Source organism: Lampetra fluviatilis, chromosome 35 (genome assembly GCF_964198595.1).
Source record: "Lampetra fluviatilis chromosome 35, kcLamFluv1.1, whole genome shotgun sequence".
Classification (NCBI taxonomy): Eukaryota; Metazoa; Chordata; class Hyperoartia; order Petromyzontiformes; family Petromyzontidae; genus Lampetra; species Lampetra fluviatilis.
In genome coordinates, this window is record NC_136309.1 from 12336667 (window position 1) to 12363970 (window position 27304).

General features: G+C 46.0%; 1 protein-coding gene across 1 annotated transcript in view; it reads right to left on the reverse strand.

The window, feature by feature from the left end:
• Positions 1-27304, reverse strand: part of LOC144944714 (dual specificity tyrosine-phosphorylation-regulated kinase 4-like) — a 70772-nt gene that overhangs the window by 15052 nt on the left and 28416 nt on the right. The window contains exons 6-7 of the mRNA XM_078873072.1: positions 7451-7597; positions 6036-6174 (exon numbers count right to left, since the gene is read on the reverse strand). Of these exons, the coding sequence (XP_078729198.1) occupies positions 6036-6174; positions 7451-7597 (286 nt within the window). The remainder of the gene's footprint in view (positions 1-6035; positions 6175-7450; positions 7598-27304) is intronic.

Consider the following 27304-nt stretch of genomic DNA (forward strand, 5'->3'; position numbering starts at 1 on the left):
ATCTACAGAACGTGAAGAACCAGTGGTATCTACATCGGCAGAACATGAAGAACCAGTGGCATCTACATCTGCAGAACGTGAAGAACCAGTGACATCTACATCTGCAGAATGTGAAGAACCAGTGGAATCTACATCTGCAGAACGTGAAGAACCATTGACATCTACATCTGCAGAACACGAAGAACCAGTGGCATCTACATCTGCAGAACGTGAAGAACCTGTGGCATCTACATCAACAGAACAGGAAAAACCAGTGGAATCGACATCTACAGAACGTGAAGAACCAATGGCATCTACATCTACAGTACGTGAAGAACCAGTGGTATCTACATCTGCAGAACGTGAAGAACCAGTGGCATCTACATCTGCAGAAACTGTAGAACAATTTGCATCTACATCTGCAGAACATGAAGAACGAATGGCATCTACATCTACAGAACATGAAGAACCAGTGGCATCTACATCTACAGAACGTGACAGACCAGTGGCATCTACATCTACGGAACGTGAAGAACCAGTGGAATCTACATCTACAGAACGTCAAGAATCAGTGGCATCTACATATACAGGACGTGAAGACATAGTGGCATCTACATCAACAGAACGTGAAGAACCAGTGGCATCTACATGTACAAAACGTGAAGAACCAGTGGCATCTATATCTACAGAACGTGAAAAACCAGTGACATCTACATCTGCAGAACGTGAAGAACCTGTCGCATCTACATCAACAGAACAGGAAAAACCGGTGGCACCTACAGAACGGGAAGAACCAGTGGCATCTACATCTACAAAACATGAAAAACCAGTGGCATCTACATCTACAGAACGTGAAGAACCAGTGGTATCTACATCTGCAGAACATGAAGAACGAGTGGCATCTGCATCTGCAGAACATGAAGAACAATTTGCATCTACATCTGCAGAACATGAAGAATGAGTGGCATCTATATCTACAGAACATGAAGAACCAGTGGCATCTACATCTGCAGAATGTGAAGAACCAGTGGCATCTACATCTACAGAACGTGAAGAACCAGTGGCATCTACAAAACGTGAAAAATCACTGGCATCTACATCTGCAGAACGTGAAGAACCAGTGGCATCTACAGAAGGTGAAGAACCAGTGGCCTCTACAGAACGTGAAGAACCATTGGCATCTACATCCAAAGAACATGAAAAACCAGTGGCATCTACATCTGTAGAATGTGAAGAACCAGTGGTATCTACATAGCATGAAGAACCAGTGGCATCTACATATACAGAACGTGAAGAAAGAGTGGCATCTACAGAACGTGAAGAACCAGTGGCATTTACATCTAAAGAAAGTGACGGACCAGTGGCATGTACATCTACAGAACGCGAAGAACCAGTGGCATCTACATGTACAGAACGTGAAGAATGAGTGGCATCTACAGAACGTGAAGGACCAGTGGCATCTACATCTAAAGAAAGTGACGGACCAGTGGCATCTACATCTACAGAACGTGAAGAACCAGTTGCATCTACATCTACAGAACGTGAAGAACCAATGGCATCTACATCTACAAAACGTGAAGAACCAGTGGCATCTACATCTACAAAACGTGAAGAACCAGTGGTATCTACATCTACAGAACATGAATAACCAGTGACAGCTACATCCGCAGAACATGAAGAACCAGTGGCATCTACATCTGCAGAACGTAACGAACCAGTGGTATCTATACTCTTTGTTTTTTTCGGTAAAGTCACGTAGGTATAAAATAAAATAAATGAAATCACGACGTTTCCATTGCAACACAAGCAATCATCAGCTGGGAAAACCACTGCAAGAAAATGTTTTGCTGAAGTGGGAGAGAGAGTTGCTGTCGTAAGAGGTTTTCCAGGCAAGAAAGGGGGAGGAGCAAGGGAGGAGAGGGAGGTGTGGGCATGTGGGGTAGGGGAAGGGGAAGCGCTGCGTGGACGCCAGGAAAGGGACGCGAGGCAGGGGGGGGGGGAAGTGGGCGGGGCTGGGAGTGGGAGGCCGAGAGAGCTGGGGATGCGGAGGGGAACAAAACAGAGTAGAAGTATTAATCTTAATTTTGGAGCTTTCGTGACTGCAGGAATTATTCTTTGGTTCTTTCGGTAAAGTCACGTATAAAGATAAAATAATAAATTAAATAATAGCATAATACGACGTTTCGATTGCAACACAAGCAATCATCATCAGGTATAAAAGAAATAGAAACAAAAATCTAACCAGAAAACTATAGACAGACATATAAGCAGACAGATATCACAAAGATACACAGAGAGAGAACACGTATCGGCACAAAGAGAGAGGTCGTCTCTATGACGAGGCCTTAAATATAGAGAGGGGGTGGGGGCGGAGAGAGGGAGGGGGCAGAGAAAAAATTAGCATGTCAATGAGTGGACAACGACGTGGTAGCAATCTTTGAAATACGTAATCTACCAGGCTATGTGTTAATTGTGTGTTGACCGACTCTCTGTGTTGCATTACATTACATTTCGATATTTTGCTAGGTTATTTAATTTTAGTGTGTCTTTCTCCTAATTTTAAGCTTATCTTTTTTCTCTCTCTCCGGTTGTTTGTTTTCTCTCTCTGCCTTTGTCCTCTCTTTGGAATTTTCACACTTAAATCTAACTTAGCAAACTTTGAAATACGTAATCAACCAGGCTATGCGTTAATTGTGTGTTGATCGACTCTCTGTGTTGCATTACATTACATTTCGATATTTTGCTGGGTTATTTAATTTTAGTGTGTCTTTCTCCTAATTTTCAAGCTTGTGTACCGTACCACGTCGTTGTCCACTCATTGACATGCTAATTTTTTCTCTGCCCCCTCCCTCTCTCCGCCCCCGCCCCCTCTCTATATTTAAGGCCTCGTCATAGAGACGACCTCTCTCTTTGTGCCGATACGTGTTCTCTCTCTGTGTATCTTTGTGATATCTGTCTGCTTATATGTCTGTCTATAGTTTTCTGGTTAGATTTTTGTTTCTATTTCTTTTATACCTGATGATGATTGCTTGTGTTGCAATCGAAACGTCGTATTATGCTATTATTTAATTTATTATTTTATCTTTATACGTGACTTTACCGAAAGAACCAAAGAAGAGTAGTAGTACCCGGCAGATATGATAGACGACAACCACTACAGAGCAGTTAGGGTTTTACGTAGTTAATAATATCCTTCCAATGATTGCTCAATTTGTATCCATCTTCTCGGTTGAAGTTATGTCTATGTTTATATATCTGGATGGCTTCATGAACAAACCTTTGATAGTAGCCCGAAGGTTTGTACAGTACCTTGGTCTCGGAAAAAAACAATATCACAAGAGCCCACAGCGTTATAACAATGGTCAGCTACGGCAGAGATATTGGTTCTGCCGTGTTTCAGATCTGCCTTGTGTTCGCGAACACGGTCCGAGATGTGTCGTTTCGTTTCCCCAATGTAACAGCCATACACCCATCCATATAATTCACCATGGAAGTGGAGAAGGATGTTAAGCTACCATTTCTGGATGTTTTGTTTGAGAAGAGGCCTGACGGCTCGTTGGGACACTGTCTACAGGAAAGCCACCCACACAGATTCCTATCTGAAACCTGATTCCCACCCCCACCTGGCACAGACTAATTCCCTCGTCAAAACACTACACTATAGGGCCCACTGCATTTCTGACCAACACCACCTAGCCAGTGAACTGGAACACGGACACCAGGCCCTCAAGATGAATGGGTACTCGGACCACATTATTCGCAAAGCTGTTTCTCCAACCATGGAGAAACAACCCCCTGAGATGCCAATCAAAACCATCAAGTTACCATACATAGCAGGTGTTACCAAAAAGATTTCCAAAATCTTAAACAAACACAAGATCCAGGTCCGATTCAATACAGTACACAAAATCTGTTATCTAATCCCATCTGTGAAGGATGTCATTGCTGACATGCAATATCATGGAGTCTACAAACTAAGTTGCACCTGTGGTGGCTGTTACATTGGGGAAACGAAACGACATATCTCGGACCGTGTTCGCGAACACAATGCAGATCTGAAACCCGGCAGAACCAATACCTCTGCCATAGCTGACCATTGTTATAACGCTGTGGGCTCACATAATATTGTTTTTTTCCGAGACCAAGGTACTCTGCAAACCTTCGGGCTACTATCAAAGGTTTGTTCATGAAGCCATCCAGATATATAAACATAGACATAACTTCAACCGAGAAGTTGGATACAAATTGAGCAATTATTGGAAGGATGTTATTAACCAGGTAAAACCCTAACTGCTTTGTAGTGGTTATCGTCTATCATATCTGTCGGGTACTACTACTCTATTTTGTTCCCCTCCGCGTCCCCAGCTCTCACGGCCTCCCACTCCTAGCCCCGCCCACTTCCCTCCCCCCCAGCCTCGCATCCCTCTCCTGGTGTCCACGCAGAGCTTCCCCTCCCCCTACCACAAACCCCCACCCCTACCTCTCCCCCCTTGCTCCTCCCCCAATCTTGCCTGTGTAGTAGGTTCAAAGAGACTTGGATGACGTAGTCGGAGGCACACTTATTTATTAACCATTCCACTCTATACAGGCCAAGGTATACAACACTCAAAGGGGTATCGGCTCCTTCACCTGTCTAACAGGGAGATCCCACAATCTATCCCGGCTAGCCTACTCCCAGGTCCTCCACTACAGAGCTAGGGGAGGCTAGCTGACCCAGCTCTGGCCAAGCTGGGATTACGGCACCCTGAGTCCCCAGACCGGCTCTTACAAGAACATCGGCTCTGGGCTCTCGGGGCCACGCCACTGGCTTGCTCTGGTTGGTCCTTAGAAGGACGGCGATCCAGGGGAGTCCCACGGCCTATCTAGCCGGTCTTCCTTCTTCACTGGTTTAAGCTAAACACTGAACCCCGAGCCCACCGGCTCACCGCCTTATATAGCAACTCCCCCACCGAGAGGTGGGGCCGTGGGGGATCACAGCGCCGTTTCAGCCCCACAGGCTAAACGATGCGGACGTGGATGTAAGCATCCTTCCGCGTGCGGGCATAACCACCCCTGGTGTGTTTGTTCGCCCTCCCGTAACACCTCTACACCTGTATAACCTCTTACCACGGCAACTCTCTCTCCCACTTTAGCAAAAAAAATTATTGCTGTGGTTTTCCCACCTGATGATTGCTTGTGTTGCAATCGAAACGTCATGAATTAATTTATTTTATTTTATATCTACGTGACTTTACCAAAAGAACCAAAGAGTATCGAACCCTGCAGTCACAAAAACTTCAAATCTAGATCAGTGGTATCTACATCTACAGAACGTGAAAAACCAGTGACATCTACATCTGCAGAACGTGAAGAACCGTCTCACATTGACATGCTAATCTCTAATCTCGAGCAAAACAATGGCTTCTTCAGCACCGTAACCGTGGGGTTACATTAACAGATTGACATGCTAATCTCTAGCAATGCAATGGCCGAGGTTTACCTAGCTCTGCGATCTTACATTTATTTGCAAATTCCATCTCTAGCCCCGCCCACTTACCCTTGGGTAGTACCGATCTCAAACCTTTATAACCTATGGCTGCAATAGCTCTCTCGCTATATTTCTTCCTGCTTCAGCAGTCCGCCGGCTGTATTTTTTCACCTGAAGACGATTGCTTCTGTTGCGATCGAAGCGTCGTGATTTTTTAATATTTGATTTTTTCTATCTACGTGACTTTACCGAAAGACCCAAATAGTATGAAAAACCAGTGGCATTTACATCTGCAGAACATGAAGAACCAGTGACATCTACATCTGCAGAACTTGAATAATCAGTGGCATTTACATTGGCAGAACATTAAGAACCAGTGGAATCTACATCTGCAGAACGTGAAGAACCAGTGGCATTTAAATCTGCAGAGCAAGCATCAGCGCCCCAGCGTGTACTCACCCACACACACAGACACCCACATACACACACTCACACACAGACACCCACACACAGACACCCACACACAGACACCCACACACATAGACACCCATACACACAGACACCCATACACAGCGAGCACTCCACTCACGGGCTTGATGTCCCCGTGTACGATGCCCCGGGACTTGGTGTGGGCCAAGAAGTGGAGGATTGACCTAGTGTACGACCTCACCGCGTCCTCGTAACTTTGCCACAGCGTCATCTCTCTGAGCACGCAATGGAGTTTCGCCCTGCCATGTGGAGAGACAGCGACAACGTCAGTGACGTCAGCGACGACGTCAGCGACGACATCAGTGACAGCATCGGTTAGCGTCCTGCGCTGCAAACCTGGCGAACCGGGCTCGATTCCTGCTCATGGCCAACACCCAGTGATGATTATCTGAACAGGTCCTGGGCCTACCCTAGGTCGACTCAGCCTCAAATGAGTACCTGGTGCGATGTGTAAACATCGCCACTGGGGAGACAAAGGCGGCCACGCGTGGTGTTGACCACCCACCTCCTCGTGTGCCGTTCCAGCCTTTATAGGTGCTCACTAACAGCACTTGCCGCTACAGTCTGTTAAGGCTATATGGGGGATCTTTGATCTTTGTGTGCGTATGTTGAAATTCATTCACACCGTACGTAGCCAAGCGTGCTAATGTGTGGGTCTCTATGGGTGTCTGTGTGGGTGTCTCTGTGGGTCTCTATGGGTCTCTGTGGGTCTGGGTGTCTGTGTGTCTCTGTGTGTGTGCATATGTTGAACTTCTGTCGCACCATATGTAGCCAACCGTGCTAATGTGTGGGTCTCTATTGGTGTCTGGGTGGGTGTCTATGTGGGTCTCAATGGGTCTCTGTGTCTAGTTGTCTGTGGATCTCTGTGTGTAAACGTATGCAGAACTTATTTTGCACCATACGTAGCCAACCGTACTAATGTATGGGTCTCTATGGGTGTCTCTGTGGTTTTATGGGTCTCTGTTAGTGTCTGTGGGTCTCTGGGTCTGGGTGTCTGTGGGTCTCTATGTTCGAATTTTGAACTTATTTTGCACCATTTGTAGCCAACTGTGCTAATGTATGGGCATGGGTGTCTATGGGTCTGTATGGGTGGTGGTGGTGTTGTGGTGGTGGTGGTGTTGTGGTGGTGGTGTTTGGTGGTGTTTGGTGGTGGGTGGTGGTGGATGGGTGGTGGGGGGTGGGTGTGGATGTGGTGATGGTGGGTGGTTGGGTGGGTAGTGTGGTGGGTGGGTGGTGGAGGGTGAGTGGGTGACTGAGTGGGTGGGTTGATGGGTGAGTGGTGGTGGTGAGTGAGTCAGTGAGTGGTGGTGAGTGGCGGTGAGTGAGTGGGTGAGTGGTGGTGAGTGGTGGTGAGTGAGTGAGTGGGTGGAGGTGGGGATGGTGAGTAAGTCGGTGGTGGTGGTGAATGAGTGGGTGATGATGAGTGAGTGAATTAGTGAGTGGGAGAGTGAGTGAGTGTTGGTGGCGAGTGAATGAGTGAGTGAGTGGTAGTAGCGGTACTGGTGGTGTGCGTACTTCAATAGCTCCATGACAAGGCATTTGTGTCCTCGAAAGTAGAAAGTCTCCAGGACCCTGGCTACGTTATAGTCCACGTTGCTACGGTCGCTCTGGAGCTCCATGGACATCTGCAGCTCCGTTCTCTGGTGCTTTTCTTCCCTGGAGCTGCGAGCGAGTGAGCGAGTGCACAGAACGAGAGAGAGACAGAGAAACAAATAGAGAGAAAGAGCGACAGAGAAAGAGACAGAGACATGAAGAAACAGAGATCAAGACGGAGAGACAGAGAAAGACACAGAGAGAGAGAGAGACAGACAGACAGACACAGAGAGTTTAGACTTTAATATACAAATGGCCACAATTATGCGGGCACTGGGTCTGTGTGTCAAACACTGAGCAGTAGTAGTGGGTCTGTGTGTGTAACACTGAGTAGTAGTAGTGGGACTGTGTGTGAAACACTGCGTAGTAGTAGTAGTAATAGGTCTGTGTGTGTAACACTGAGTAGTTAGTAGTGGGTCTGTGTGTGTAACACTGAGTAGTAGTAGTGGGTATGTGTGTGTAACACTGAGTAGTAGTAGTGGGTCTGTGTGTGTAACACCGAGTAGTAGTAGTGGGTCTGTGTGTGTAACACTGAGTAGTAGTAGTGGGTCTGTGTGTGTAACACTGAGTAGTAGTAGTGGGTCTGTGTGTGTAACACTGAGTAGTAGTAGTAGTGGTAGATTTGAAGCTTTCGTGACTGCAAGGATTCATATTCTTAGGTTTTTTCGGTAAAGTCACGTAGGTAAAAAAAATTAAATGATACAGCTGTCGGGCTGTGACAGTTCCACCTGAAGACGTCATGATTTTTATTTTTATTTCACTTTGATTAATTTTAATTTTTTACCTACGTGACTTTACCGAAAAAACCTAAGAATAGTAGTAGTGGGTCTGTGTGTGTAACACTGAGTAGTAGTAGTGGGTATGTGTGTGTAACACTGAGTAGTAGTAGTGGGTCTGTGTGTGTAACGCTGAGTAGTAGTAGTGGGTCTGTGTGTGTGAAATACTGAGTAGTAGTAGTGGGTCTGTGTGTGTAACACTGAGTAGTCATAGTGGGTCTGTGTGTGTGACACTGAGTAGTAGTAGTGGGTCTGTGTGTGTAACACTGAGCAGTAGTAGTGGGTCTATGCGTGTGAAGTATTGGAAAATGACGGCAGGAAACTCCTTGACGGGAACACACTTCTTTTATTAAATCTTGACTTGTAACAATACAACGCGTGGCCTCTCTTCTTCACAATGCGGTCACCATACAACGGTACAACTCGTGACCTCTTCTCTCCGCCTTACGCTTCTCTTGACTCTCTTAGATTCTGTGCTGCTGGCTCTCTGTGCCTCGTGTAGACTCCGCGCCTCGGCTACACTCTTCTCTCGTCTCGTGTAGACTCTGCGCCTCTGCTACACTCTCCACTCGCCTCGTGTAGACTTTGCATCTCTCTCTGGCTACACCGTATGCATACTCGGCTCGTGTAGACCTTTCTCTCTCTCTGGCTACACCGTATGCATACTCGGCTCGTGTAGACCTTCCTCTCTCTCTGGCTACACACTATACATCACTCAGCTCGTGTAGACCGTTCTCTCTCTCTGGCTACACACTATACATTACTCAGCTCGTGTAGACCGTTCTCTCTCTCTGGCTACACACTATACATTACTCAGCTCGTGTAGACCGTTCTCTCTCTCTGGCTACACACTATACATTACTCAGCTCGTGTAGACCGTTCTCTCTCTCTGGCTACACACTTATACCTTACTCTCCTCTACTCTCCATTACTCTCCTCTCCGGGCTCTATCTCTACACCTTCGTCTTCATTCTTAGATGGTTCCACTTCTGCCCCCTGCTCCTCTGTGCATCACCTTATATACCTCTTCTTCCCGGGAGACGGAGCGGATGCGGACCTCAACGTCGGCACCGCTCCTCAGTTACCCAATCCCCACGCGCTATCCCTACGATCCGGTTCCGCTCAGCGCGTGTTTCCACTCCCCGACCAATCACACCGCGCTGCTACCCGATCACTCCCTCTGGGCGCGTCACCGGCACACAGCCAATCAGCAGCACTACCCCCACCCGCGCACTGACGCCTGCTCCTCCCCGTCAGCGCGCGTCACCACACACACACCCGTACATACGCGCTGGCACACGACATATACACCCAGCGCGTATCACCACTACACGTGTAACACTGAGTAGTAGTAGTGTGTCTGTGTGTGTAACACTGAGTAGTAGTAGTGGGTCTGTGTGTGTAACACTGAGTAGTAGTAGTGGGTCTGTGTGTGTAACACTGAGGAGTAGTAGTGGGTCTGTGTGTGTAACACTGAGTAGTAATAGTGGGTCTGTGTGTGTAACACTGAGTAGTAGTAGTGGGTCTGTGTGTGTAACACTGAGGAGTAGTAGTGGGTCTGTGTGTGTAACACTGAGTAGTAGTAGTGGGTCTGTGTGTGAAACACTGAGGAGTAGTAGTGGGTCTGTGTGTGTAACACTGAGTAGTAGTAGTAGTAGTGGGTCTGTGTGTGTAACACTGAGTAGTAGTAGTGGGTCTGTGTGTGTAAAACTGAGCAGTAGTAGTGGGTCTGTGTGTGTAACACTGAGTAGTAGTAGTGGGTCTGTGTGTGTAACACTGAGTAGTAGTCATGGGTCTGTGTGTGCAACACTGAGTAGTAGTAGTGGGTCTGAGTGTGTAACACTGAGCAGTAGTAGTGGGTCTGAGTGTGTAACACTGTGTAGTAGTGGGTCTGTGTCTGTAACACTGAGTAGTAGTAGTGGGAATGTGTGTGTAACACTGAGTAGTAGTAGTGGGTCTGTGTGTGTAACACTGAGTAGTAGTAGTGGGTCTGTGTGTGTAACACTGAGTAGTAGTCATAGGTCTGTGTGTGTAACACTGAGTAGTAGTAGTGGGTCTGAGTGTGTAACACTGAGCAGTAGTAGTGGGTCTGAGTGTGTAACACTGTGTAGTAGTGGGTCTGTGTGTGTAACACTGAGTAGTAGTAGTGGGAATGTGTGTGTAACACTGAGGAGTAGTAGTGGGTCTGTGTGTGTAACACTGAGTAGTAATAGTGGGTATGTGTGTGTAACACTGAGTAGTAGTAGTGTGTCTGTGTGTGTAACACTGAGTAGTAGTAGTGGGTCTGTGTGTGTAACACTGAGTAGTAGTAGTGGGTCTGTGTGTGTAACACTGAGGAGTAGTAGTGGGTCTGTGTGTGTAACACTGAGTAGTAATAGTGGGTCTGTGTGTGTAACACTGAGTAGTAGTAGTGGGTCTGTGTGTGTAACACTGAGGAGTAGTAGTGGGTCTGTGTGTGTAACACTGAGTAGTAGTAGTGGGTCTGTGTGTGAAACACTGAGGAGTAGTAGTGGGTCTGTGTGTGTAACACTGAGTAGTAGTAGTAGTAGTGGGTCTGTGTGTGTAACACTGAGTAGTAGTAGTGGGTCTGTGTGTGTAAAACTGAGCAGTAGTAGTGGGTCTGTGTGTGTAACACTGAGTAGTAGTAGTGGGTCTGTGTGTGTAACACTGAGTAGTAGTCATGGGTCTGTGTGTGCAACACTGAGTAGTAGTAGTGGGTCTGAGTGTGTAACACTGAGCAGTAGTAGTGGGTCTGAGTGTGTAACACTGTGTAGTAGTGGGTCTGTGTCTGTAACACTGAGTAGTAGTAGTGGGAATGTGTGTGTAACACTGAGTAGTAGTAGTGGGTCTGTGTGTGTAACACTGAGTAGTAGTAGTGGGTCTGTGTGTGTAACACTGAGTAGTAGTCATAGGTCTGTGTGTGTAACACTGAGTAGTAGTAGTGGGTCTGAGTGTGTAACACTGAGCAGTAGTAGTGGGTCTGAGTGTGTAACACTGTGTAGTAGTGGGTCTGTGTGTGTAACACTGAGTAGTAGTAGTGGGAATGTGTGTGTAACACTGAGGAGTAGTAGTGGGTCTGTGTGTGTAACACTGAGTAGTAATAGTGGGTATGTGTGTGTAACACTGAGTAGTAGTAGTGGGTCTGTGTGTGTAACACTGAGGAGTAGTAGTGGGTCTGTGTGTGTAACACTGAGTAGTAGTAGTAGTGGGTCTGTGTGTGAAACACTGAGGAGTAGTAGTGGGTCTGTGTGTGTAACACTGAGTAGTAGTAGTGGGTCTGTGTGTGTAACACTGAGTAGTAGTAGTGGGTCTGTGTGTGTAACACTGAGCAGTAGTAGTGGGTCTGTGTGTGTAACACTGAGTAGTAGTAGTGGGTCTGTGTGTGTAACACTGAGTAGAAGTCATGGGTCTGTGTGTGCAACACTGAGTAGTAGTAGTGGGTCTGAGTGTGTAACACTGAGCAGTAGTAGTGGGTCTGAGTGTGTAACACTGTGTAGTAGTGGGTCTGTGTGTGTAACACTGAGTAGTAGTAGTGGGAATGTGTGTGTAACACTGAGTAGTAGTAGTAGTAGGTCTGTGTGTGTAACACTGAGTAGTAGTAGTGGGTCTGTGTGTGTAACACTGAGTAGTAGTCATGGGTCTGTGTGTGTAACACTGAGTAGTAGTAGTGGGTCTGAGTGTGTAACACTGAGCAGTAGTAGTGGGTCTGAGTGTGTAACACTGTGTAGTAGTGGGTCTGTGTGTGTAACACTGAGTAGTAGTAGTGGGAATGTGTGTGTAACACTGAGTAGTAGTAGTGGGTCTGTGTGTGTAACACTGAGTAGTAGTAGTGGGTCTGTGTGTGTAACACTGAGTAGTAGTAGTGGGTCTGTGTGTGTAACACTGTGTAGTAGTGGGTCTGTGTGTGTAACACTGAGTAGTAGTAGTGGGAATGTGTGTGTAACACTGAGTAGTAGTAGTGGGTCTGTGTGTGTAACACTGAGTAGTAGTGGGTCTGTGTGTGTAACACTGAGCAGTAGTAGTGGGTCTGTGTGTGTAACACTGAGTAGTAGTAGTGGGTCTGTGTGTGTAACACTGAGCAGTAGTAGTAGTGGGTCTGTGTGTGTAACACTGAGCAGTAGTAGTAGTGGGTCTGTGTGTGTAACACTGAGTAGTAGTAGTGGGTCTGTGTGTGTAACACTGAGTAGTAGTAGTGGGTCTGTGTGTGTAACACTGAGTAGTAGAAGTGGGTCTGTGTGTGTAACACTGAGCAGTAGTAGTGGGTCTGTGTGTGTAACACTGAGTAGTAGTAGTGGGTCTGTGTGTGTAACACTGTGTAGTAGTGGGTCTGTGTGTGTAACACTGAGTAGTAGTAGTGGGTCTGTGTGTGTAACACTGAGTAGTAGTAGTGGGTCTGTGTGTGTAACACTGAGCAGTAGTAGTAGTGGGTCTGTGTGTGTAACACTGAGCAGTAGTAGTAGTGGGTCTGTGTGTGTAACACTGAGTAGTAGTAGTGGGTCTGTGTGTGTAACACTGAGCAGTAAAAGTGGGTCTGTGTGTGTAACACTGAGCAGTAGTAGTGGGTCTGTGTGTGTAACACTGAGCAGTAGTAGTGGGTCTGTGTGTGTAACACTGAGTAGTAGTAGTGGGTCTGTGTGTGTAACACTGAGTAGCAGTAGTGGGTCTGTGTGTGTAACACTGAGTAGTAGTCATGGGTCTGTGTGTGCAACACTGAGTAGTAGTGGGTCTAAGTGTGTAACACTGAGCAGTAGTAGTGGGTCTGTGTGTGTAACACTGAGTAGTAGTAGTGGGTCTGTGTGTGTAACACTGAATAGTAGTAGTGGGTCTGTGTGTGTAACACTGAGCAGTAGTAGTGGGTCTGTGTGTGTAACACTGAATAGTAGTAGTGGGTCTGTGTGTGTAACACTGAGTAGTAGAAGTGGGTCTGTGTGTGTAACATTGAGTAGTAGTAGTGGGTCTGTGTGTGTAACACTGAGTAGTAGTAGTGGGTCTGTGTGTGTAACACTGTGTAGTAGTGGGTCTGTGTGTGTAACATTGAGTAGTAGTAGTGGGTCTGTGTATGTAACACTGAGTAGTAGTAGTGGGTCTGTGTGTGTAACACTGTGTAGTAGTGGGTCTGTGTGTGTAACACTGAGTAGTAGTAGTGGGTCTGTGTGTGTAACACTGAGTAGTAGCAGTGGGTCTGTGTGTGTAACACTGAGCAGTAGTAGTAGTGGGTCTGTGTGTGTAACACTGAGCAGTAGTAGTAGTGGGTCTGTGTGTGTAACACTGAGTAGTAGTAGTGGGTCTGTGTGTGTAACACTGAGTAGTAGTAGTCGGTCTGTGTGTGTAACACTGAGTAGTAGTAGTGGGTCTGTGTGTGTAACACTGAGCAGTAGAAGTGGGTCTGTGTGTGTAACACTGAGCAGTAGTAGTGGGTCTGTGTGTGTAACACTGAGCAGTAGTAGTGGGTCTGTGTGTGTAACACTGAATAGTAGTAGTGGGTCTGTGTGTGTAACACTGAGCAGTAGTAGTGGGTCTGTGTGTGTAACACTGAATAGTAGTAGTGGGTCTGTGTTTGTAACACTGAGTAGTAGTAGTGGGTCTGTGTGTGTAACACTGAGCAGTAGTAGTGGGTCTGTGTGTGTAACACTGAGTAGTAGAAGTGGGTCTGTGTGTGTAACACTGAGCAGTAGTAGTGGGTCTGTGTGTGTAACACTGAGTAGTAGTGGGTCTGTGTGTGTAACATTGAGTAGTAGTAGTGGGTCTGTGTGTGTAACACTGAGTAGTAGTAGTGGGTCTGTGTGTGTAACACTGTGTAGTAGTGGGTCTGTGTGTGTAACACTGAGTAGTAGTAGTGGGTCTGTGTGTGTAACACTGAGTAGTAGTAGTGGGTCTGTGTGTGTAACACTGAGCAGTAGTAGTAGTGGGTCTGTGTGTGTAACACTGAGTAGTAGTAGAGTGTCTGTGTGTGTAACACTGAGTAGTAGTAGTCGGTCTGTGTGTGTAACACTGAGTAGTAGTAGTGGGTCTGTGTGTGTAACACTGAGCAGTAGAAGTGGGTCTGTGTGTGTAACACTGAGCAGTAGTAGTGGGTCTGTGTGTGTAACACTGAGCAGTAGTAGTGGGTCTGTGTGTGTAACACTGAGTAGTAGTAGTGGGTCTGTGTGTGTAACACTGAGTAGCAGTAGTGGGTCTGTGTGTGTAACACTGAGTAGTAGTCATGGGTCTGTGTGTGCAACACTGAGTAGTAGTGGGTCTGAGTGTGTAACACTGAGCAGTAGTAGTGGGTCTGTGTGTGTAACACTGAGTAGTAGTAGTGGGTCTGTGTGTGTAACACTGAATAGTAGTAGTGGGTCTGTGTGTGTAACACTGAGCAGTAGTAGTGGGTCTGTGTGTGTAACACTGAGCAGTAGTAGTGGGTCTGTGTGTGTAACACTGAGTAGTAGTAGTGGGTCTGTGTGTGTAACACTGAGTAGTAGAAGTGGGTCTGTGTGTGTAACATTGAGTAGTAGTAGTGGGTCTGTGTGTGTAACACTGAGTAGTAGTAGTGGGTCTGTGTGTGTAACACTGTGTAGTAGTGGGTCTGTGTGTGTAACATTGAGTAGTAGTAGTGGGTCTGTGTATGTAACACTGAGTAGTAGTAGTGGGTCTGTGTGTGTAACACTGTGTAGTAGTGGGTCTGTGTGTGTAACACTGAGTAGTAGTAGTGGGTCTGTGTGTGTAACACTGAGTAGTAATAGTGGGACTGTGTGTGTAACACTGAGTAGTAGTAGTAGAAGTGGGTCTGTGTGTGTAACACTGAGCAGTAGTAGTGGGTCTGTGTGTGTAACACTGAGCAGTAGTAGTGGGTCTGTGTGTGTAACACTGAATAGTAGTAGTGGGTCTGTGTGTGTAACACTGAGCAGTAGTAGTGGGTCTGTGTGTGTAACACTGAATAGTAGTAGTGGGTCTGTGTGTGTAACACTGAGTAGTAGAAGTGGGTCTGTGTGTGTAACATTGAGTAGTAGTAGTGGGTCTGTGTGTGTAACACTGAGTAGTAGTAGTGGGTCTGTGTGTGTAACACTGTGTAGTAGTGGGTCTGTGTGTGTAACATTGAGTAGTAGTAGTGGGTCTGTGTATGTAACACTGAGTAGTAGTAGTGGGTCTGTGTGTGTAACACTGTGTAGTAGTGGGTCTGTGTGTGTAACACTGAGTAGTAGTAGTGGGTCTGTGTGTGTAACACTGAGTAGTAATAGTGGGACTGTGTGTGTAACACTGAGTAGTAGTAGTAGAAGTGGGTCTGTGTGTGTAACACTGAGCAGTAGTAGTGGGTCTGTGTGTGTAACACTGAGCAGTAGTAGTGGGTCTGTGTGTGTAACACTGAGTAGTAGTAGTGGGTCTGTGTGTGTAACACTGAGTAGCAGTAGTGGGTCTGTGTGTGTAACACTGAGTAGTAGTCATGGGTCTGTGTGTGCAACACTGAGTAGTAGTGGGTCTGAGTGTGTAACACTGAGCAGTAGTAGTGGGTCTGTGTGTGTAACACTGAGTAGTAGTAGTGGGTCTGTGTGTGTAACACTGAATAGTAGTAGTGGGTCTATGTGTGTAACACTGAGCAGTAGTAGTGGGTCTGTGTGTGTAACACTGAATAGTAGTAGTGGGTCTGTGTGTGTAACACTGAGTAGTAGAAGTGGGTCTGTGTGTGTAACATTGAGTAGTAGTAGTGGGTCTGTGTGTGTAACACTGAGTAGTAGTAGTGGGTCTGTGTGTGTAACACTGTGTAGTAGTGGGTCTGTGTGTGTAACATTGAGTAGTAGTAGTGGGTCTGTGTATGTAACACTGAGTAGTAGTAGTGGGTCTGTGTGTGTAACACTGTGTAGTAGTGGGTCTGTGTGTGTAACACTGAGTAGTAGTAGTGGGTCTGTGTGTGTAACACTGAGTAGTAGCAGTGGGTCTGTGTGTGTAACACTGAGCAGTAGTAGTAGTGGGTCTGTGTGTGTAACACTGAGCAGTAGTAGTAGTTGGTCTGTGTGTGTAACACTGAGTAGTAGTAGTGGGTCTGTGTGTGTAACACTGAGTAGTAGTAGTCGGTCTGTGTGTGTAACACTGAGTAGTAGTAGTGGGTCTGTGTGTGTAACACTGAGCAGTAGAAGTGGGTCTGTGTGTGTAACACTGAGCAGTAGTAGTGGGTCTGTGTGTGTAACACTGAGTAGTAGTAGTGGGTCTGTGTGTGTAACACTGAGTAGCAGTAGTGGGTCTGTGTGTGTAACACTGAGTAGTAGTCATGGGTCTGTGTGTGCAACACTGAGTAGTAGTGGGTCTGAGTGTGTAACACTGAGCAGTAGTAGTGGGTCTGTGTGTGTAACACTGAGTAGTAGTAGTGGGTCTGTGTGTGTAACACTGAATAGTAGTAGTGGGTCTGTGTGTGTAACACTGAGCAGTAGTAGTGGGTCTGTGTGTGTAACACTGAATAGTAGTAGTGGGTCTGTGTGTGTAACACTGAGTAGTAGAAGTGGGTCTGTGTGTGTAACATTGAGTAGTAGTAGTGGGTCTGTGTGTGTAACACTGAGTAGTAGTAGTGGGTCTGTGTGTGTAACACTGTGTAGTAGTGGGTCTGTGTGTGTAACATTGAGTAGTAGTAGTGGGTCTGTGTATGTAACACTGAGTAGTAGTAGTGGGTCTGTGTGTGTAACACTGTGTAGTAGTGGGTCTGTGTGTGTAACACTGAGTAGTAGTAGTGGGTCTGTGTGTGTAACACTGAGTAGTAGCAGTGGGTCTGTGTGTGTAACACTGAGCAGTAGTAGTAGTGGGTCTGTGTGTGTAACACTGAGCAGTAGTAGTAGTTGGTCTGTGTGTGTAACACTGAGTAGTAGTAGTGGGTCTGTGTGTGTAACACTGAGTAGTAGTAGTCGGTCTGTGTGTGTAACACTGAGTAGTAGTAGTGGGTCTGTGTGTGTAACACTGAGCAGTAGAAGTGGGTCTGTGTGTGTAACACTGAGCAGTAGTAGTGGGTCTGTGTGTGTAACACTGAATAGTAGTAGTGGGTCTGTGTGTGTAACACTGAGCAGTAGTAGTGGGTCTGTGTGTGTAACACTGAATAGTAGTAGTGGGTCTGTGTGTGTAACACTGAGCAGTAGTAGTGGGTCTGTGTGTGTAACACTGAATAGTAGTAGTGGGTCTGTGTGTGTAACACTGAGTAGTAGTAGTGGGTCTGTGTGTGTAACACTGAGTAGTAGAAGTGGGTCTGTGTGTGTAACACTGAGCAGTAGTAGTGGGTCTGTGTGTGTAACACTGAGTAGTAGTGGGTCTGTGTGTGTAACATTGAGTAGTAGTAGTGGGTCTGTGTGTGTAACACTGAGTAGTAGTAGTGGGTCTGTGTGTGTAACACTGTGTAGTAGTGGGTCTGTGTGTGTAACACTGAGTAGTAGTAGTGGGTCTGTGTGTGTAACACTGAGTAGTAGTAGTGGGTCTGTGTGTGTAACACTGAGCAGTAGTAGTAGTGGGTCTGTGTGTGTAACACTGAGTAGTAGTAGAGTGTCTGTGTGTGTAACACTGAGTAGTAGTAGTCGGTCTGTGTGTGTAACACTGAGTAGTAGTCATGGGTCTGTGTGTGCAACACTGAGTAGTAGTGGGTCTGTGTGTGTAACACTGAGTAGTAGTAGTGGGTCTGTGTGTGTAACACTGAGTAGTAATAGTGGGTCTGTGTGTGTAACACTGAGTAGTAGTAGTGGGTCTGTGTGTGTAACACTGAGTAGTAGTCATGGGTCTGTGTGTGTAACACTGAGTAGTAGTAGTGGGTCTGTGTGTGTAACACTGTGTAGTAGTGGGTCTGTGTGTGTAACACTGAGTAGTAGTAGTGGGTCTGTGTGTGTAACACTGAGTAGTAGTAGTGGGTCTGTGTGTGTAACACTGAGTAGTAGTAGTGGGTCTGTGTGTGTAACACTGAGTAGTAGTAGTAGTGGTAGATTTGAAGCTTTCGTGACTGCAATGATTCATATTCTTAGGTTTTTTCGGTAAAGTCACGTAGGTAAAAAAAATTAAATGAAACAGCTGTCGGGCTGTGACAGTTCCACCTGAAGACGTCATGATTTTTATTTTTATTTCACTTTGATTAATTTTAATTTTTTACCTACGTGACTTTACCGAAAAAACCTAAGAATAGTAGTAGTGGATCTGTGTGTGTAACACTGAGTAGTAGTAGTGGGTCTGTGTGTGTAACACTGAGTAGTAGTAGTGGGTCTGTGTGTGTAACGCTGAGTAGTAGTAGTGGGTCTGTGTGTGTGAAATACTGAGTAGTAGTAGTGGGTCTGTGTGTGAAACACTGAGTAGTAGTAGTGGGTGTGTGTGTGTAACACTGAGTAGTAGTAGTGTGTCTGTGTGTGTAACACTGAGTAGTAGTAGTGGGTCTGTGTGTGTAACACTGAGTAGTAGTAGTGGGTCTGTGTGTGTAACACTGAGGAGTAGTAGTGGGTCTGTGTGTGTAACACTGAGTAGTAATAGTGGGTCTGTGTGTGTAACACGGAGTAGTATTAGTAGGTCTGTGTGTGTAACACTGAGGAGTAGTAGTGGGTCTGTGTGTGTAACACTGAGTAGTAGTGTGAAACACTGAGGAGTAGTAGTGGGTCTGTGTGTGTAACACTGAGTAGTAGTAGTAGTGGGTCTGTGTGTGTAACACTGAGTAGTAGTAGTGGGTCTGTGTGTGTAACACTGAGCAGTAGTAGTGGGTCTGTGTGTGTAACACTGAGTAGTAGTAGTGGGTCTGTGTGTGTAACACTGAGTAGTAGTCATGGGTCTGTGTGTGCAACACTGAGAAGTAGTAGTGGGTCTGAGTGTGTAACACTGAGCAGTAGTAGTGGGTCTGAGTGTGTAACACTGTGTAGTAGTGGGTCTGTGTCTGTAACACTGAGTAGTAGTAGTGGGAATGTGTGTGTAACACTGAGTAGTAGTAGTGGGTCTGTGTGTGTAACACTGAGTAGTAGTAGTGGGTCTGTGTGTGTAACACTGAGTAGTAGTAGTGGGTCTGTGTGTGTAACACTGAGTAGTAGTCATAGGTCTGTGTGTGTAACACTGAGAAGTAGTAGTGGGTCTGAGTGTGTAACACTGAGGAGTAGTAGTGGGTCTGAGTGTGTAACACTGTGTAGTAGTGGGTCTCTGTGTGTAACACTGAGTAGTAGTAGTGGGAATGTGTGTGTAACACTGAGGAGTAGTAGTGGGTCTGTGTGTGTAACACTGAGTAGTAATAGTGGGTATGTGTGTGTAACACTGAGTAGTAGAAGTGGGTCTGTGTGTGTAACACTGAGGGGTAGTAGTGGGTCTGTGTGTGTAACACTGAGTAGTAGTAGTGGGTCTGTGTGTGAAACACTGAGGAGTAGTAGTGGGTCTGTGTGTGTAACACTGAGTAGTAGTAGTGGGTCTGTGTGTGTAACACTGAGTAGCAGTAGTGGGTCTGTGTGTGTAACACTGAGCAGTAGTAGTGGGTCTGTGTGTGTAACACTGAGTAGTAGTAGTGGGTCTGTGTGTGTAACACTGAGTAGTAGTAGTGGGTCTGTGTGTGTAACGCTGAGTAGTAGTAGTGGGTCTGTGTGTGTAACACTGAGTAGTAGTAGTGGGTCTGTGTGTGTAACGCTGAGTAGTAGTAGTGGGTCTGTGTGTGTGAAATACTGAGTAGTAGTAGTGGGTCTGTGTGTGAAACACTGAGTAGTAGTAGTGGGTTTGTGTGTGTAACACTGAGTAGTAGTAGTGTGTCTGTGTGTGTAACACTGAGTAGTAGTAGTGGGTCTGTGTGTGTAACACTGAGTAGTAGTAGTGGGTCGGTGTGTGTAACACTGAGTAGTAGTAGTGGGTCTGTGTGTGTAACACTGAGGAGTAGTAGTGGGTCTGTGTGTGTAACACTGAGTAGTAATAGTGGGTCTGTGTGTGTAACACTGAGTAGTAGTAGTAGGTCTGTGTGTGTAACACTGAGGAGTAGTAGTGGGTCTGTGTGTGTAACACTGAGTAGTAGTGTGAAACACTGAGGAGTAGTAGTGGGTCTGTGTGTGTAACACTGAGTAGTAGTCATGGGTCTGTGTGTGCAACACTGAGAAGTAGTAGTGGGTCTGAGTGTGTAACACTGAGCAGTAGTAGTGGGTCTGAGTGTGTAACACTGTGTAGTAGTGGGTCTGTGTCTGTAACACTGAGTAGTAGTAGTGGGAATGTGTGTGTAACACTGAGTAGTAGTAGTGGGTCTGTGTGTGTAACACTGAGTAGTAGTAGTGGGTCTGTGTGTGTAACACTGAGTAGTAGTAGTGGGTCTGTGTGTGTAACACTGAGTAGTAGTAGTGGGTCTGTGTGTGTAACACTGAGTAGTAGTCATAGGTCTGTGTGTGTAACACTGAGAAGTAGTAGTGGGTCTGAGTGTGTAACACTGAGCAGTAGTAGTGGGTCTGAGTGTGTAACACTGTGTAGTAGTGGGTCTCTGTGTGTAACACTGAGTAGTAGTAGTGGGAATGTGTGTGTAACACTGAGGAGTAGTAGTGGGTCTGTGTGTGTAACACTGAGTAATAATAGTGGGTATGTGTGTGTAACACTGAGTAGTAGTAGTGGGTCTGTGTGTGTAACACTGAGGGGTAGTAGTGGGTCTGTGTGTGTAACACTGAGTAGTAGTAGTGGGTCTGTGTGTGTAACACTGAGTAGTAGTAGTGGGTCTGTGTGTGTAACACTGAGCAGTAGTAGTGGGTCTGTGTGTGTAACACTGAGTAGTAGTAGTGGGTCTGTGTGTGTAACACTGAGTAGTAGTCATGGGTCTGTGTGTGCAACACTGATTAGTAGTAGTGGGTCTGAGTGTGTAACACTGAGGAGTAGTAGTGGGTCTGTGTGTGTAACACTGAGTAGTAGTAGTGGGAATGTGTGTGTAACACTGAGTAGTAGTCATAGGTCTGTGTGTGTAACACTGAGTAGTAGTAGTGGGTCTGAGTGTGTAACACTGAGCAGTAGTAGTGGGTCTGAGTGTGTAACACTGTGTAGTAGTGGGTCTGTGTGTGTAACACTGAGTAGTAGTAGTGGGAATGTGTGTGTAACACTGAGGAGTAGTAGTGGGTCTGTGTGTGTAACACTGAGTAGTAATAGTGGGTATGTGTGTGTAACACTGAGTAGTAGTAGTGGGTCTGTGTGTGTAACACTGAGGAGTAGTAGTGGGTCTGTGTGTGTAACACTGAGTAGTAGTAGTGGGTCTGTGTGTGAAACACTGAGGAGTAGTAGTGGGTCTGTGTGTGTAACACTGAGTAGTAGTAGTGGGTCTGTGTGTGTAACACTGAGTAGTAGTAGTGGGTCTGTGTGTGTAACACTGAGCAGTAGTAGTGGGTCTGTGTGTGTAACACTGAGTAGTAGTAGTGGGTCTGTGTGTGTAACACTGAGTAGTAGTCATGGGTCTGTGTGTGCAACACTGATTAGTAGTAGTGGGTCTGAGTGTGTAACACTGAGCAGTAGTAGTGGGTCTGAGTGTGTAACACTGTGTAGTAGTGGGTCTGTGTGTGTAACACTGAGTAGTAGTAGTGGGAATGTGTGTGTAACACTGAGTAGTAGTAGTGGGTCTGTGTGTGTAACACTGAGTAGTAGTAGTGGGTCTGTGTGTGAAACACTGAGGAGTAGTAGTGGGTCTGTGTGTGTAACACTGAGTAGTAGTAGTGGGTCTGTGTGTGTAACACTGAGTAGTAGTAGTGGGTCTGTGTGTGTAACACTGAGTAGTAGTAGTGGGTCTGTGTGTGTAACACTGAGTAGTAGTAGTGGGTCTGTGTGTGTAACACTGAGGAGTAGTAATGGGTCTGTGTGTGAAACACTGAGCAGTAGTAGTGGGTCTGTGTGTGTAACACTGAGCAGTAGTTGTGGGTCTGTGCGTGTAACACTGAGTAGTAGTAGTGGGTATGTGTGTGTAACACTGAGTAGTAGTAGTGGGTCTGTGTGTGTAACACTGAGAAGTAGTAGTGGGTCCGTGTGTGTAACACTGAGTAGTAGTAGTGAGACTGTGCGTATAACACTGAGTAGTAGCAGTGGCTCTGTGTGTGTAACACTGAGTAGTAGTAGTGGGTCTGTGTGTGTAACACTGAGGAGTAGTAGTGGGTCTGTGTGTGAAACACTGAGCAGTAGAAGTGGGTCTGTGTGTGTAACACTGAGTAGTAGTAGTGGGTCTGTGTGTGTAACGCTGAGTAGTAGTAGTGGGTCTGTGTGTGTGAAATACTGAGTAGTAGTAGTGGGTCTGTGTGTAACACTGAGTCATAGTGGATCTGTGTGTGTAACACTGAGTAGTAGTAGTAGTAGTGGGTCTGTGTGTGTAACACTGCGTAGTAGTAGTAGTGGATCTGTGTGTGTAACACTGAGTAGTAGTAGTGGGTCTGTGTGTGTAACACTGAGTAGTAGTAATGGGTCTGTGTGTGTAACACTGAGTAGTAGTAGTGGGTCTGTGTGTGTAACACTGAGTAGTAGTATTGGGTCTGTGTGTGTAACGCTGAGTCGTAGTAGTGGGTCTGTGTGTGTAACACTGAGTAGTAGTAGTGGGACTGTGTGTGTAACACTGAGTAGTAGTAGTGGGTCTGTGTGTGTAACACTGAGTAGTAGTAGTGGGTATGTGTGTGTAACACTGAGTAGTAGTAGTGGGTCTGTGTGTGTAACACTGAGTAGTAGTAGTGGGTCTGTGTGTGTAACACTGAGTAGTAGTAGTGGGTCTGTGTGTGTAACACTGAGTAGTAGTAGTGGGTCTGTGTGTGTAACACTGAGTAGTAATAGTGGGTCTGTGTGTGTAACACTGAGTAGTAGTAGTGGGTCTGTGTGTGTAACACTGCGTAGTAGTAGTAGTGGGTCTGTGTGTGTAACACTGAGTAGTAGTAGTGGGTCTGTGTGTGTAACACTGAGTAGTAGTAATGGGTCTGTGTGTGTAACACTGAGTAGTAGTAGTGGGTCTGTGTGTGTAACACTGAGTAGTAGTATTGGGTCTGTGTGTGTAACGCTGAGTCGTAGTAGTGGGTCTGTGTGTGAAATACTGAGCAGTAGTAGTGGGTCTGTGTGTATAACATTGCGTAGTAGTGGGTCTGTGTGTGTAACACTGAGCAGTAGTAGTGGGTATGTGTGTGTAACACTGAGTAGTAGTAGTGGGTCTGTGTGTGTAACACTGAGTAGTAGTAGTGGGTATGTGTGTGTAACACTGAGTAGTAGTAGTGGGTCTGTGTGTGTAACACTGAGTAGTAGTAGTGGGTCTGTGTGTGTAACACTGAGTAGTAATAGTGGGTCTGTGTGTGTAACACTGAGTAGTAGTAATGGGTCTGTGTGTGTAACACTGAGTAGTAGTAGTGGGTCTGTGTGTGTAACACTGAGCAGTAGAAGTGGGTCTGTGTGTGTAACACTGAGTAGTAGTAGTGGGTCTGTGTGTGTAACGCTGATTAGTAGTAGTGGGTCTGTGTGTGAAATCCTGAGCAGTAGTAGTGGGTCTGTGTGTATAACATTGCGTAGTAGTGGGTCTGTGTGTGTAACACTGAGTAGTAGTAGTGGGTATGTGTGTGTAACACTGAGTAGTAGTAGTGGGTCTGTGTGTGTAACACTGAGTAGTAGTAGTGGGTCTGTGTGTGTAACACTGAGTAGTAGTAGTGGGTCTGTGTGTGTAACACTGAGTGGTAGTAGTGGGTTTGTGTGTGTAACACTGAGTAGTAATAGTGGGTCTGTGTGTGCAACACTGAGTAGTAGTAGTAGTGGGTCTGTGTGTGTAACACTGAGTAGTAGTAGTGGGTCTGTGTGTGTAACACTGAGTAGTAGTATTGGGTCTGTGTGTGTAACGCTGAGTCGTAGTAGTGGGTCTGTGTGTGAAATACTGAGCAGTAGTAGTGGGTATGTGTGTGTAACACTGAGTAGTAGTAGTGGGTCTGTGTGTGTAACACTGAGTAGTAGTAGTGGGTCTGTGTGTGTAACACTGAGTAGTAGTAGTGGGTCTGTGTGTGTAACACTGAGTAGTAATAGTGGGTCTGTGTGTGTAACACTGAGTAGTAGTAGTAGTAGTGGGTCTGTGTGTGTAACACTGAGTAGTATTAGTGGGTCTGTGTGTGTAACACTGAGTAGTAGTAATGGGTCTGTGTGTGTAACACTGAGTAGTAGTAGTGGGTCTGTGTGTGTAACACTGAGCAGTAGAAGTGGGTCTGTGTGTGTAACACTGAGTAGTAGTAGTGGGTCTGTGTGTGTAACACTGAGTAGTAGTAGTGGGTCTGTGTGTGTAACACTGAGCAGTAGAAGTGGGTCTGTGTGTGTAACACTGAGTAGTAGTAGTGGGTCTGTGTGTGTAACACTGAGTAGTAGTAGTGGGTCTGTGTGTGTAACACTGAGTAGTAGTCGTGGATCTGTGTGTGTAACACTGAGTAGTAGTAGTGGGACTGTGTGTGTAACACTGAGTAGTAGTAGTGGGTCTGTGTGTGTAACACTGAGTAGTAGTAGTGGGTCTGTGTGTGTAACACTGAGTAGTAATAGTGGGTCTGTGTGTGTAACACTGAGTAGTAGTAGTGGGTCTGTGTGTGTAACACTGAGTAGTAATAGTGGGTCTGTGTGTGTAACACTGAGTAGTAGTAGTGGGTCTGTGTGTGTAACACTGAGTAGTAATAGTGGGTCTGTGTGTGTAACACTGAGTAGTAGTAGTAGTAGTGGGTCTGTGTGTGTAACACTGCGTAGTAGTAGTGGGTCTGTGTGTGTAACACTGAGTAGTAGTAGTGGGTCTGTGTGTGTAACACTGAGTAGTAGTATTGGGTCTGTGTGTGTAACGCTGAGTCGTAGTAGTGGGTCTGTGTGTGAAATACTGAGCAGTAGTAGTGGGTCTGTGTGTATAACATTGCGTAGTAGTGGGTCTGTGTGTGTAACACTGAGTAGTAGTAGTGGGTATGTGTGTGTAACACTGCGTAGTAGTAGTGGGTCTGTGTGTGTAACACTGAGTAGAAGTAGTGGGTATGTGTGTGTAACACTGAGTAGTAGTAGTGGGTCTGTGTGTGTAACACTGAGTAGTAGTAGTGGGTCTGTGTGTGTAACACTGAGTAGTAATAGTGGGTCTGTGTGTGTAACACTGAGTAGTAGTAGTAGTAGTGGGTCTGTGTGTGTAACACTGAGTAGTAGAAGTGGGTCTGTGTGTGTAACACTGAGTAGTAGTAATGGGTCTGTGTGTGTAACACTGAGTAGTAGTAGTGGGTCTGTGTGTGTAACACTGAGCAGTAGAAGTGGGTCTGTGTGTGTAACACTGAGTAGTAGTAGTGGGTCTGTGTGTGTAACGCTGATTAGTAGTAGTGGGTCTGTGTGTGAAATCCTGAGCAATAGTAGTGGGTCTGTGTGTATAACATTGCGTAGTAGTGGGTCTGTGTGTGTAACACTGAGTAGTAGTAGTGGGTATGTGTGTGTAACACTGAGTAGTAGTAGTGGGTCTGTGTGTGTAACACTGAGTAGTAGTAGTGGGTCTGTGTGTGTAACACTGAGTAGTAGTAGTGGGTCTGTGTGTGTAACACTGAGTAGTAGTAGTGGGTTTGTGTGTGTAACACTGAGTAGTAATAGTGGGTCTGTGTGTGTAACACTGAGTAGTAGTAGTAGTGGGTCTGTGTGTGTAACACTGAGTAGTAGTAGTGGGTCTGTGTGTGTAACACTGAGTAGTAGTATTGGGTCTGTGTGTGTAACGCTGAGTCGTAGTAGTGGGTCTGTGTGTGAAATACTGAGCAGTAGTAGTGGGTATGTGTGTGTAACACTGAGTAGTAGTAGTGGGTCTGTGTGTGTAACACTGAGTAGTAGTAGTGGGTCTGTGTGTGTAACACTGAGTAGTAGTAGTGGGTCTGTGTGTGTAACACTGAGTAGTAATAGTGGGTCTGTGTGTGTAACACTGAGTAGTAGTAGTAGTAGTGGGTCTGTGTGTGTAACACTGAGTAGTAGTAGTGGGTCTGTGTGTGTAACACTGAGTAGTAGTAATGGGTCTGTGTGTGTAACACTGAGTAGTAGTAGTGGGTCTGTGTGTGTAACACTGAGCAGTAGAAGTGGGTCTGTGTGTGTAACACTGAGTAGTAGTAGTGGGTCTGTGTGTGTAACACTGAGTAGTAGTAGTGGGTCTGTGTGTGTAACACTGAGCAGTAGAAGTGGGTCTGTGTGTGTAACACTGAGTAGTAGTAGTGGGTCTGTGTGTGTAACACTGAGTAGTAGTAGTGGGTCTGTGTGTGTAACACTGAGTAGTAGTCGTGGATCTGTGTGTGTAACACTGAGTAGTAGTAGTGGGACTGTGTGTGTAACACTGAGTAGTAGTAGTGGGTCTGTGTGTGTAACACTGAGTAGTAGTATCGGGTCTGTGTGTGTAACGCTGAGTCGTAGTAGTGGGTCTGTGTGTGAAATACTGAGCAGTAGTAGTGGGTATGTGTGTGTAACACTGAGTAGTAGTAGTGGGTCTGTGTGTGTAACACTGAGTAGTAGTAGTGGGTCTGTGTGTGTAACACTGAGTAGTAGTAGTGGGTCTGTGTGTGTAACACTGAGTAGTAATAGTGGGTCTGTGTGTGTAACACTGAGTAGTAGTAGTAGTAGTGGGTCTGTGTGTGTAACACTGAGTAGTAGTATTGGGTCTGTGTGTGTAACGCTGAGTCGTAGTAGTGGGTCTGTGTGTGAAATACTGAGCAGTAGTAGTGGGTCTGTGTGTATAACATTGCGTAGTAGTGGGTCTGTGTGTGTAACACTGAGTAGTAGTAGTGGGTATGTGTGTGTAACACTGAGTAGTAGTAGTGGGTCTGTGTGTGTAACACTGAGTAGTAGTAGTGGGTATGTGTGTGTAACACTGAGTAGTAGTAGTGGGTCTGTGTGTGTAACACTGAGTAGTAGTAGTGGGTCTGTGTGTGTAACACTGAGTAGTAGTAGTAGTGGGTCTGTGTGTGTAACACTGAGTAGTAATAGTGGGTCTGTGTGTGTAACACTGAGTAGTAGTAGTAGTAGTAGTGGGTCTGTGTGTGTAACACTGAGTAGTAGTAGTGGGTCTGTGTGTGTAACACTGAGTAGTAGTAATGGGTCTGTGTGTGTAACACTGAGT